Below are 12,142 nucleotides of genomic sequence, written 5' to 3' on the forward strand. Positions count from 1 at the left end.
TTGCAAAAAAAGGTATGTGACACCCAGGAAGTCACACCCAGCTTCTTACATCAAAGATGGTGGTGCTGGGGACAGCGCTCGATCCCCGGAGTGGTAAGAGCATTTTTTTTTAACGTCAGCAGCTACATTTTGTTTGTAGCTGCTGACTTTTATTTTTTCTTTTCCAGGGTAAAGTTCCTCTTTAAAATATATTTTCAGTTTTATTTTCCCACATTTTTAACATAAACTGCTGAAGGAGAGATACAGTATATACACATTTATTTACAAAGTAAATGACAGCAGATTGTGAGTTAATTAAATATTTGATTAAATTATTAAAAGTTTTATTTGTTATTTAAACCAATAATAAAACGTCCGCGGCCAATTTTTATATAGCGAAAGGTGTGGTGTTTTTATTATTTATGCTAAGGGTACTGCTGCTTGCTGTCCAATGTTAATTTCATCAACTAAAATAATATTTTCATCAACTAAATTAATACTATTTTAGTCTACTAAAATACGACTAAAACTAAAACAACATTTTAGTCAAAAGACTAAAATACGACTAAAACTAAAACAACTCAGATGATTAAAATATGACTAAAACAAAAATGGCATTTTAGTCAAAAGACTAAAATACGACCAAAAACTAAAATGGCATTTTAGTCAAAAGACTATGACTAAAACTACATTTAATTTATATCACAAAGGCTAAATCTGTGTCTGTAGTGCATGTTTAAACCTTACTATCATAAATAATAAATATGTTATTAGATTTTTACTCCAGAAGTGTATAACGTTTGGCAGTTCTAAAGAAATAAGGCATTAAAATTTAACTAAACCCATTCGATTTTAGTCTACTAAAATGTACTGGAGATTTTAGTAGACTAAAATACGACTAAAACTAAAACAACTCAGATGATTAAAATATGACTAAAACAAAAATGGCATTTTAGTCAAAAGACTAAAATACGACCAAAAACTAAAATGGCATTTTAGTCAAAAGACTATAACTAAAACTAAATCGAATTTTGATGTCAAAATTAACACTGTTGCTGTCCCATATATTCATCTTTTCGTTTTTCAATACACCGCTTCCCGACCGGCTCTGCTGCGTGAATTGCTGTATATATACTGCAGTCACTTTAAGAGATGTAGGAGGTGCGGCGGGGGACTTCATGCGCGTGGGCACGAGAGCAGGAACGGGATTAGTGTGTGTGAACATACCAATTCCCTTTCCTGTCACGAGAGGAGAAACAGTCAGTCCAATCCCCTCACAGTTAGAACACACCTAGGAAACACACATTTAACCCTTGATTGCCCCCTAATGTTAAACCCCTTCCCTGCCAGTGACATTTATACATTAATCAGTGGCTATTTTTAGCTCTGATCGCTATATAAATGTCAATGATCCCAAAATAGTGTCAAAAGTGTCCGATTTGTCTGCTGATCGCTGCCATTACTACAAAAAAAAACTTTTTAAAAATAAAAATGCCTAAAATCTATTCCCTATTTTGTAGAAGCTATAACTTTTGTGCAAACCACTCAATATACCCTTATTGGGATTTTTTTTTACCAAAAATATGTAGAAGAATACAGAGGCCTATACTGAGGAAAACATTTTTTTTTTTTAAATATGGGATATGTATTATAGCAAAAAGTATAAAATATTTAGTTTTTTTCAAAATTGTTGCTCTTCTTTTGTTTATAGCGGAAAAAATAAAAACCCCAGAGGTGATCAAATACCAAAGCTCTATTTGTGGGGAAAAATGGGCGTAAATTTTGTTTGAGTGTAGCATTGCACGGTTGCACAATTGTCGGTTAAAGCGACGCAGTGCCATATCGCAAAAAATGGCCTGGTCAGGAAGGGGGTAAATTCTTACATTCAGTACATTGTGTATATTAAACCTTTTTAATTTCCTGCCATTTAGCATGAAATTGAAGACATACATTTGCAGGAAAAAGTCCTTGAAAAAAATAGCACTAGTTGAGATAAATGTAAAGTAACGTATGTCTGTGTTAATGGTCAAGGCTTGAATATTTTTTGGAGTATAACTTACCTGTTTGATCAGAGCTGCCATCTCCAAGCGGACCTTACTTCTTTTGACTTCATCCTGCAGCTCCAGCCACTGCTTCTGGAGATGGTCCATCATTTGTTGAATGGTTTTCTGGTCTGTGTGGCTCAGCTGGCACAGTTCCTTCCCATTCCTTATTACCTTAGCCAGAATGGGTTGATGAGAATATATCTCTGCTTCTAAAGCCTAAAACAAAACATACTGTTAAATTGACCACACAGGAGAAGAAAGGAGAGAAATTTGGATATGCTCTTATTATCTGTGTGTTTCTGAACTGGTATCACATGGATAAAAAGCAAGGAGAAATTTCTCAGTGGAATCGTAGCCAACAACAAAAACAGAAGTTCTATCTAAATGGCTAGAAGTGGGTTTTTAAAAGGGAAAGAAGGGATGGAAAATGAAGAGATGATTAGAAGAGAAGAGGACCAAATCAGGTTTTGTCGGAAATAAACAGCTGTGACAGCAAGATGGATCATTTATAAACTGGCCATACACATCTGGTCTGAGCAGTCCTCATTCCCTATGCAATAGGAAACAAAATAAAGAACAAGGCCTTTGTGTAAGGTACCCATGGTAATATCTCATTACAGCAATGGTCCTCACAAAACAACAGCCAGGCAAGCAAACTATCCAAATAAAAAAATCACATTTTGTTTAAAGGTACCTCACTGCTTTGCGAGTTCAAGACCCAAGAGTTCATGGACTAAAGTATGAAAGCAAACCTTTCTTTTTCAAGTTTTGCATAGTGCAGTGAAAGTTTTTAACTTTTTATTACAGTCTATGGGGTTGATGTACTAACGTTTACCACATGCGATAAGGGTATTATGTCACTCATTCGCATAAATTATCACATGCGGTAAATTAACCACTTAAGGACCGATCTTCTTTTTGACACTTGTTGTTTACATGTTAAAATCATATTTTTGTTGCTAGAAAATTACTTAGAACCCCTAAACATATATATATATATATATATATATATATATATATATATATATATATATATATATATATATATAAATTAATTAATTAATTATTTTTTCAGACACCATAGAGAATAAAATGGCAGTCATTGCAATTCTTTATGTCACACTGTATTTGCACAGCGGTCTTACAAGCACATCTACATATATATATATATATCTATATATATATAGAGCAATAATATTTCAACCGAAGTCATAAACAGCATTACTATATTAGCAGCGCTAATAATTATCGAATAATTCACAAAATATGTGTGATAAAATTTCATACACAGAGAAGTGCTCAACAGAGTCCCCAGATTATAAGAGAAATCCTTTCGTTAGGTCCACACCGCAGCAAACAGGCAGAAGAACCCTCGTGCTCTGTGTAACCCCCCTTGGTTGTGCACTTACCCCCTCAAGGGTTAATATCAAGCGCTTCACAGGTCACCACTCGTTTTGATCAAACAGGTTATCAAAGAGTAGAAACAATGCCCATTCACCCAGATCTCATTAGAAATGATTTCTCTTATAATCTGGGGACTCTGTTAAGCACTTCTCACACTTTATGAATTATGGTCTTGGGGACTTCATGGACTTTATGTCTCCCTTTTAATTTTTATCTATAAGGTTTAACAGTGTATATGGAATTTTATCACACATATTTTGTGAATTATTAGATAATTATTAGCGCTGTTAATATAGTAATGCTGTTTATGACTTCGGTTGAAATATTATTGCTATATATATATATATATATATATATATATATATATATATATATGTGTGTGTAGATGTGATTTATGATCAATAACAGCTGCTTTTTTAGAGGTATTTTTCCATTGAGCGCTGGGATCAGTGATATATATATTTTGTATTATATTGTTGATATTGGACTTACAAGCACAATTTCATGGGAAAAAATACACTATTTTGAGTTACAAAAAAAAGACAACAGTAAAGGTAGCCCATTTTTTTTTCTATATTGTGAAAGATAATATGCTGAGTAAATTGATAATGCAATGCCGATAAACTTTGGCACTTAAAAATCTCCATTGGCAACGTTTAAAAATGTCTACAGGTTACCAGTTTTGAGTTACAGAGGAGGTCCAGAGATAGAGGGGGTTATTTAAAGAGGGATTCCACTGGAAAAAAAAAATATTAAAAGTCAGCAGCTGTAGTATTTTTTAGCTGCTGACTTTTAATATTTTTTTTTTCCATAAATGGACACTCACCTGTCCCAGGGTCCAGCGATGTCGGCAGCCGCTGCTATTCTCGGTGAGGGAATCAGGAAGTGAAGCGCTGCGGCTTCACTTCCCGGTTCCCTACTGCGCACGTGCGAGTCGCGCAGCGCAATGGGAATGGTCGGCGCTGTCTCTGGGACCCGTGTGTGTGTGTCCCAGCAGACAGTGCGCGGGGACAGGAAACAGCATAGACTCCCGTGGGAGTCTATGCTCGGAAGTGGGTGCAAATACTTGTCTTAGACAGGTATCTGCACCCTCCTCCCCCCTGAAAGGTGCCAACTGTGACACCGGAGGGGGGAGGGTTCCGATTAGCGGAAGTTCCACTTTAGGGTGGAACCCAGCTTTAAGAAAGGCAAATCCAAAGGCAAAGTGCATTTGGAAGTGCGGTCGCTGTAAATCTGAGGGGTAGATTTGAAATGAGGGGAAGCTCTGCTGATTTTATCATCCAATCATGTGCAAGCTAAAATACTGTTTTTTATTTTCCTTTCATGTTCCCCTCGGATCTACAGCAACTGCACTTCCAAGTGCACTTTCAGTGCAATTTCAAGTGCACTTTGCACTTGTAGTTTTCACTTGCAGTGTACAGTGGATTTGCCTTTCGTAAATGACCCCCAGAGTTATTGCTCTCCCTCTAATAATCGCAGCACTACCCCACAAGTGTGGTTTGAACAGCATTTTCATATGTGGGCACGACTTGCGTATGCGTTCGAGCTTGGTGGGATGGGGTGCTTCACATTTTTTTTTAAACGTTTACAAAAGTGCAACAATGGAGTATTACTCCAGGTAGAAGTGACCTCTTGAAGTGGCCACTGTAATACTTTTGCTTATATACACCATTATAACAAGTTAAACTTGGATAGGAACATCAAAAATAAATAAAAATGTTTTAAAAAAAAAAATAGTCCAGTTTTCTTTCACAAAATAAAAACATAGGCAGCAGCACAGAATTGGGCCAAAAACATAGAAAAGAGCACTTTCAACAACTCTAGTAAGTCATACATTTACAAATAAACACATTTTTATGATGTATGGAATTGATGGATTTAGTAAAGGAGCTTGGATTGCCAAGCATCAGGAGACATAAACTTGAGGAGGTATTTCAAATTTCAATTCATTCAGATACAGAGTACTGTAAAAAATGTTAGATTAAAAAAATTTTTTGCAAATGAAAAATAACAAACATGTTAAACAATTAAATATTATAAGGAAATTACCATAACTGCTAGCCGACCAGTTGTACTGTGGCAGCATGGCTCGGCTGCGAGAATTGCCGTTATGTTACGTTGATAACATAAATGGCCACCAGGGGGCACTCGCGCGCATGCCCACCCGCCCCACTCGCTCCCTAAGCCAATGCGAGTGCCCGGCGGTCTCGATCACCGCCGATCGCTCGGGGCACACGGAGAACCAGGAGCTGTGTGTGTACACACACAGTTTCCGGTTCTCTGAGCAGTGAACTGACAGATCGTCTGTTAATGCAGAGTATGAACAGCGATCTGTTTCCCTGCACAGTCCCATCCCCCCTTCAGTTAGAACAATCCCTAGGACACATATTAACCCCTTCGCCGCCCCTAGTGTTAACCCCTTCACTGCCAGTGACATTTTTACAGTAATCAATGCAATTTGAATCGCACTGATCGCTGTTTGAATGCCAATGGTCCCAAAAATGTGTCAAAATTGTCCAACGTGTCCGCCATAATATCACAGTCATGATAAAAATCACTGATCGCTGCCATTACTAGTAAAAAAAAAAAATATTAATAAAAATGCCATAAAACTAGTCCCTATTTTGTAGACGCTATAAATTTTGCGCAAACCAATCAATATACGATTATTGCGATTTTTTTTTTTTTTAAACAAAGTTTTTATTGAACAAATAAAGGAAAATACATACAGTAGGCTTTTTATCAAGCATAATAGTCAGTATTGCTTATAGGAGATGCATATTGCGATTTTTTTTTACCAAAAATATGTAGAAGAATATGTATTGGCCTGAACTGAGGAAAAAAAAAAATTTTTTATATATTTTTTGAGGATATTTATTATAGCAAAAAGTTAAAAATAAAGTGTTTTTTTCTCTTTCTCTCTTTGCTCTTTTTTTGTTTATAGGGCAAAAAATAAAAACCGCAGAGGTGATCAAATACCACCAAAAGAAAGCTCTATTTGTGGGAAAAAAAGGACGTCAAGTTTGTTTGAAAGCCACGCTGCACGACTGCGCAATTGTCAGTTAAAGCGACGCAGTGCCGAATCGCAAAATGTGGTCTGGTCTTTGGCAAGCCAAATGGTCCGGGGCTTAAGTGGTTAAACAACCCTTAACCACTGACACATGTGATAAATTACCACATGAGAAAATGGGGTAGTTACCGAACATTAAAAAAAATACCCATCTTTTCATGCAGCCAAAGCTAGTGTAATTTGCTATTGACATGCTGACTGTTCATCCTGCACTTCCAGCACTCAAGATTGAGAACTGTTAACAAGGAGTTGGCCAACAGTTTCTAAAACAGCATACTGACTTTAATGAGTTGTTTTATTTCTGAGGTCACCTGCTAAAATTGCTTGTACTCTCATTGTAATGGGACTATGTACCTTTTGCTTGGCTATAGAGGAGGTGATATGACTCAGATCTGTGCCCGGATCAGCCAGTCTCATTACTTGCCACTTCTCGTTAATCCAGGAATCTTCCTCTCCACAGTCACTAAAGAACTGGTACAGCTTCAATGTCTCCTCCAGTCGTGTTCGCCTAGAATAAACAACAGGTTTATGTACATTTCCTGTGCGTTAGTGATAGAATGGAAAACTACCATGTTTTTAATGTCTTTAAAACCCAAATTAACTTTTAGCTGACATTGTCTAAATGCATTCCAAGTGCATAAAAGGAAAAGGTGTTCAAAACCTTGCAATTTATTTAGAAAGCAGCCACAGCCTAAGTAGAAAAATGTGTCCCATGCAGACAATAAACCCTTGACCTCTTTATGGAAGCAGTGGTCTCTATGCAGAGGCCTGACACACTCTTTAGTCATATCTAGAGCTCTGCCACAAGCAGGGAGCTTTAGCTTTGTTTATAGGCTTGCCTCAGCAGGGGGGTTTGCTAGACTTCTTCAGAGAGAAAACTGCCTCTACAAGAAGTGCAAAGGTCCCATTCTGCAGCTGCTGGCAGAAGACAGGCTTTTCTTCTAGGGCTGTGAACTTTTGCACATTTCTTGGTTTGCTCCTGTAATGTGTTTAGCTCATTTATACAGAAGGTTCAGTTGGGTTTTGTCCCTGCTTACTTCAGATACTTACTGCCTTCTTCAGTAATAGTAAGCAAAAAATGACTATTATATGCAACATACTAAAACTTTGGGGGTTATTTACGAAAGGCAAATCCACTTGGAAGTGCACTCACTCTAAATCTAAGGGGTAGATCTGAAATTAGTGGAAGCTCTGCTTATTTTATCATCCAATCATGTGCAAGCTAAGATGCTGTTTTTTATTTTCCTTGCATGTCCCCCTCGGATCTACAGCGACTTGACTTCGAAGTACACTTACAGTGCAAAGTGGAGTTTCCTTTAGTAAATAACCCCCTTTGAGCCTTTTCTCTAAATCTAATCCCAAGTCTCCCAGCAGTTTGTAGCAGTATTGTTTCATTTTCTCTTGAAATAAAATTTCTGCATTTTCCCTTTTCTGACTAAAACTGTAACTTACTGCCTATACTATATAATACTTTACTGTCCAGAGCTTCCTATAGACTAAGGCCCTTTTCACACATACCGACCGTTGAAAAACGGACATCAATCTATTCCTATGGAAAGACGGATGACAACGGATGATTAATCATTTGCATCCGTTTTCATCTGTTTTCTTGAACGGATGAAAGCCCTATTTTTCATCTGTCAAAAAAAACGGAATGAACGAAAAACGTATGTTAGCAGATGACATCAGCTTACATCTGATCCGCTGACATCTGTTTTTAAACCCTTTTTTCCCCCTATTTAAACACACTGTATATAGCTAGTTGCTACGGAGGGGGGCGGCAGCCACACCTATAACAACCGATGAGTCATTCAGCTGTCAGCAGGGTTCCCCTCTGACAGCTGAATGTAAAAATAATTGTCGAAAAAAAATTGCAAAAAAAATTGCAAAAAAAAGAGTGGGGTTCCCCCCCAGGTCCATACCAGGCCCTTTGGGTCTAGTATGGTTTCAAAGGGGATCCCCCACGAAAAAATGGTGTGGGGTCCCCCCAAAATCCATACCAGACACTTATCCGAGCATGCAGCTCGGCATGTCAGAAGAGGGGGGGATGAGCGAGTGCCATCCCCAGTCTTGAACCATACCAGGCCACATGCCTTAGGATGGGCTCTCCGGGTGATGTCATGGGATGCCCACGCCCCATGGCTACATAAGAGATACCATACAGCGGACGAAAACACAACAGAGGAAGACATCCACAGAAGAAGAGTGGCTTTTTTTGTGGGTAACCGGCGACAAGGAAGAAGACAGCAGTGGTAGAAGACAGCAGCAGGAGAAGACAGAACTGGGAGAAGACGGCAGCAGGAGAAGATGAAACCGAGAGAAGACAGCAGTGGGAGAAGATGGCAGTGGGAGAAGATGGCACTGGGAGAAGACAGCAGAGGGAGAAGACGGCAGCAGGAGAAGAAGTCTCGGGGAGAAGACAGGTCAGAGCTATTTTATTAATAAAGGACTTGTCAAAAACCGTCTCTTGTCTTTAATTGCATTTCACTGCTTTTTGGGGTAAATGGGTAGGGGTACAATGTAAGCGATACCCATCCATATGGGGGGCCTGGATCTGTTGAAGGGGGCGCTTGCTCCTCCCCTCCCTCTCCTGACCTGCTAGGCTGCAAGCTCGGATAAGGGTCTGGTATGGATTTTGGGGGGGGGACCCCACACCATACTTTTTTAAAGTTTTGGTGTGAGGGGGGCTCACCCTAGAATCCATACTAGACCCAAAGGGCCTGGTATGGACCTGGGGGGACCCCATGCCATTTAAAAAAAAAAATATTTTTTTACATTCAGCAGTCAGCGGGAAACCCTGCTGACAGCTGATGACTCATTGGTTGTTAAGGGCGATGCGGCTGGCTTCACAGCCCCCTCCTTAGCAACCAGCTATATGCAGTGTTTGAAGTTCAGTTTAGTCACTTTTTTTGTAAAAAACTGATGAAAAACAAATGAAAACTGGATGAAAAACTGAAGAGCACGGATGAATACTTCATTCGTTTTGATGTGACTGAACTGATGAAATGAACTGTCCGTATGTGTGAAAGGGGCCTTAGAGGAGACAAAGTAACCACTGTCTGCACAAGCCATCTAAGGAGCAATTTAAGCAATCCATGTGGTTGTAAAACTGGCCCCGGAGAGGGGCAGGGAATGAAAGAGGTCAACACAAGCAAGTGAAGGAGGAATAATAGAATTTTTAACTATATCACTAGTAATGCTGCACCCATACAGATACTGGTACCGATACTAAGCATTTACATGAGTACTTGTGCAAAATACTATACTATACTATCCGATACTAAAACCAATACCTTTGGTTGTCCGGTCTGTTGTGAAAAAATGTTCAGCAGTTAAAATTTTTTGGTATGACACAGGAAATTGCACCTGAACCAGACTGAAAATCCCACCTGACTGTTTTTAAAATCGCACTTCAGGCCAGCTGCACACTTGAAATTGCGCTGTAAACCCTGCCCCACACATATTTGAACCCAGGCTAGGTATCAGTGATTGGTATCGGCAAGTACTTGAGAAAAAGTTTTGGTACTTGTACTTGGCATCGGTGCATCCTTATTCACTAGTGCCCCCTCGGAAACAGACATCTAGGGACAAAAGATCATTGCCCATTTGTGCAAGCTGAGTCAATATAATGGAGTCTGGTGTGCCCAGTGTGAGCAGAGGTTAGGCTTGTATGGATGCATCTTGAAAAAAACATACATATTTTTTTCCTTCAGTCAAGCCTACCTTGCCTTCAGCTAATAACCAATTTTTCTATTTCTCCCATAAGTTCATCTCTTACAGTTATTACCTTTTGTTCAACCAGCCCCTCCCTATTACATTATAAGCTTCCCAGGAGCAGGGCCCTCCTAATCCTTTTGTATTTAATTGTATTGTTGCTGTATTGCCTCCCTTTATATCATAAAGTGCTGAGCAAACTGTTGGTGTAATATGAATCCTGTATAATAATAACAATATTAAGAATTTCACTACATTCATTTTTGAGAACCCATTGCTTATCTGGCTTAGGAGGAAAAAATAACTTTTGAACCTAGTTTTGGCATTTGATTTAAAATTAACCAAAACTGTATTGAGTGTTATTTTTAATGTTACAGGATTCTATCTGATCATTCATAAAATACTGTTTTCCCACCATCAAAACACTTACCGAGACTTGCTAAGGGACACCAGCGTTTGGTATAGCTGACGCAAGTTATTCATTTTTGTCTGTAGGACATCTGTGTTTCCTGATTTACTTTTGGGTATTTTTTCTGCTCTGTCCAAAATGTTTTTAACAGTCTCCCCATAAGACAGAATTTGGGACTCAATTAGATTGTGCTCCTGAACAAAATATTCCACTTCAGGGAGTTGCTTCCCCAACTCCTTCGAGCCAACCAGTTCCTGAGGGAGGAAGGGAAATAGTTTAAAGCATAACTATAGGTAATCTTTTTGTTGAATGGAGTGGAAAGGAGTTAGGATCTCTGTCAGGTTTTTATCACTGCCTGTATTGTCCTTAAGAAGATTCACTCTCTCCAATTGTCCTGTAAACCAACCTCACCAAGGTGAGTTGCTACCAGAACATAAATATAAGGGTAGTCATCCAATGGGGGTACTTGTTCTTGTGACAAATCTTTAAGAGGGCATTTCCTTTATATTGGAAAGATACCCTCTCACTTATCGAATCTTCCTAATGAGGCACATATGGGGGGAAAAAATGGGTTTAACCCTCCTCTACTTTCTCAAAAATAAAAAAAAGTCTGGGCTTGTCAAACAATATCAATAATCTGTAAGAACAGTTTAATTTCCTCCATGAAAACCTCTAAAATTGTTCTTACCAGAGCTGTAAATCACAAGAGTTACTAGTCAGTCAATGGACTAGATAATCAAACAAAGTAATTTTGCTAAAAACATTAGTAGGAAGATTACTTGCGGTTAGAAGGGAAATGCTGAGGTTTAGAAGACACATTTAGCTGAACAATTCTATTCATATAGATAGACCACTGTCTTATACAGAGTAACAATATTGAGAAGGGAGGAGCGTCCAGTGTCCAGAGTGATAACAAACTTGATGAAAGAGTCAAAAATATATTGAGTTTATTATTTAAAACGTACAAATCAAGCATTTGAGGGGGAATACGCTTCCCCCTTCTTCAGAGGCTGCCTCTGCATCAACACAGCAGACATTTGCTTTTACAAGAGTTTCAGGTACCTCCACAGAGCCCACCCATCTCCGTTTACAACCATAACCATCAAGCCCTCAGATAAAGGGGGCAATATTGTCCTTATAACAATGAAAAATATGTACAGATGTGTACCAAAATTTTGAGTCACACTGATTGATATCGATCAGTAAGGACAGCAATCATTGATATCTTCAATGATTTGTTTCATTTTGTTCTATTTGTATGTTTTTCTATTTGTTTGTTGACAATGCATTTTATAATAATTTTATTTTGAAACAATTATGCAAATTTGTTTGTACTTATTTTCCTAGAACAGCTATCTTTTACTCGCTCCCAAAAATTTATAAAAAAAATGTTACAAAAACTAACTGGATCCCCCTGGTAGGCCCATTATATCGGGTAATGATGCCATCACAGAGAACCTGTCTAGATTGGTGCACAAACACCTCAGACCATTTGTCCTTGCCCTACCCTCACATGCCCAT

The 12,142-nt window shown here is 38.5% G+C and overlaps 1 protein-coding gene across 3 annotated transcripts in view; it reads right to left on the reverse strand.

Moving 5' to 3' along the window:
* Window positions 1-12,142, reverse strand: part of SPTBN5 (spectrin beta, non-erythrocytic 5) — a 404,631-nt gene that overhangs the window by 314,911 nt on the left and 77,578 nt on the right. For all 3 annotated transcript variants that reach the window (XM_077464540.1, XM_077464541.1, XM_077464539.1), the window contains exons 9-11: window positions 10,643-10,875; window positions 6,853-7,006; window positions 2,040-2,240 (exon numbers count right to left, since the gene is read on the reverse strand). In XM_077464540.1, the coding sequence (XP_077320666.1) occupies window positions 2,040-2,240; window positions 6,853-7,006; window positions 10,643-10,875 (588 nt within the window). The remainder of the gene's footprint in view (window positions 1-2,039; window positions 2,241-6,852; window positions 7,007-10,642; window positions 10,876-12,142) is intronic.

The sequence above is a fragment of the Lithobates pipiens genome, unplaced genomic scaffold (genome assembly GCF_037356315.1).
Source record: "Lithobates pipiens isolate NorthernLeopardFrog02 unplaced genomic scaffold, aLitPip1_a1.2 Scaffold_30, whole genome shotgun sequence".
Taxonomy (NCBI): domain Eukaryota; kingdom Metazoa; phylum Chordata; class Amphibia; order Anura; family Ranidae; genus Lithobates; species Lithobates pipiens.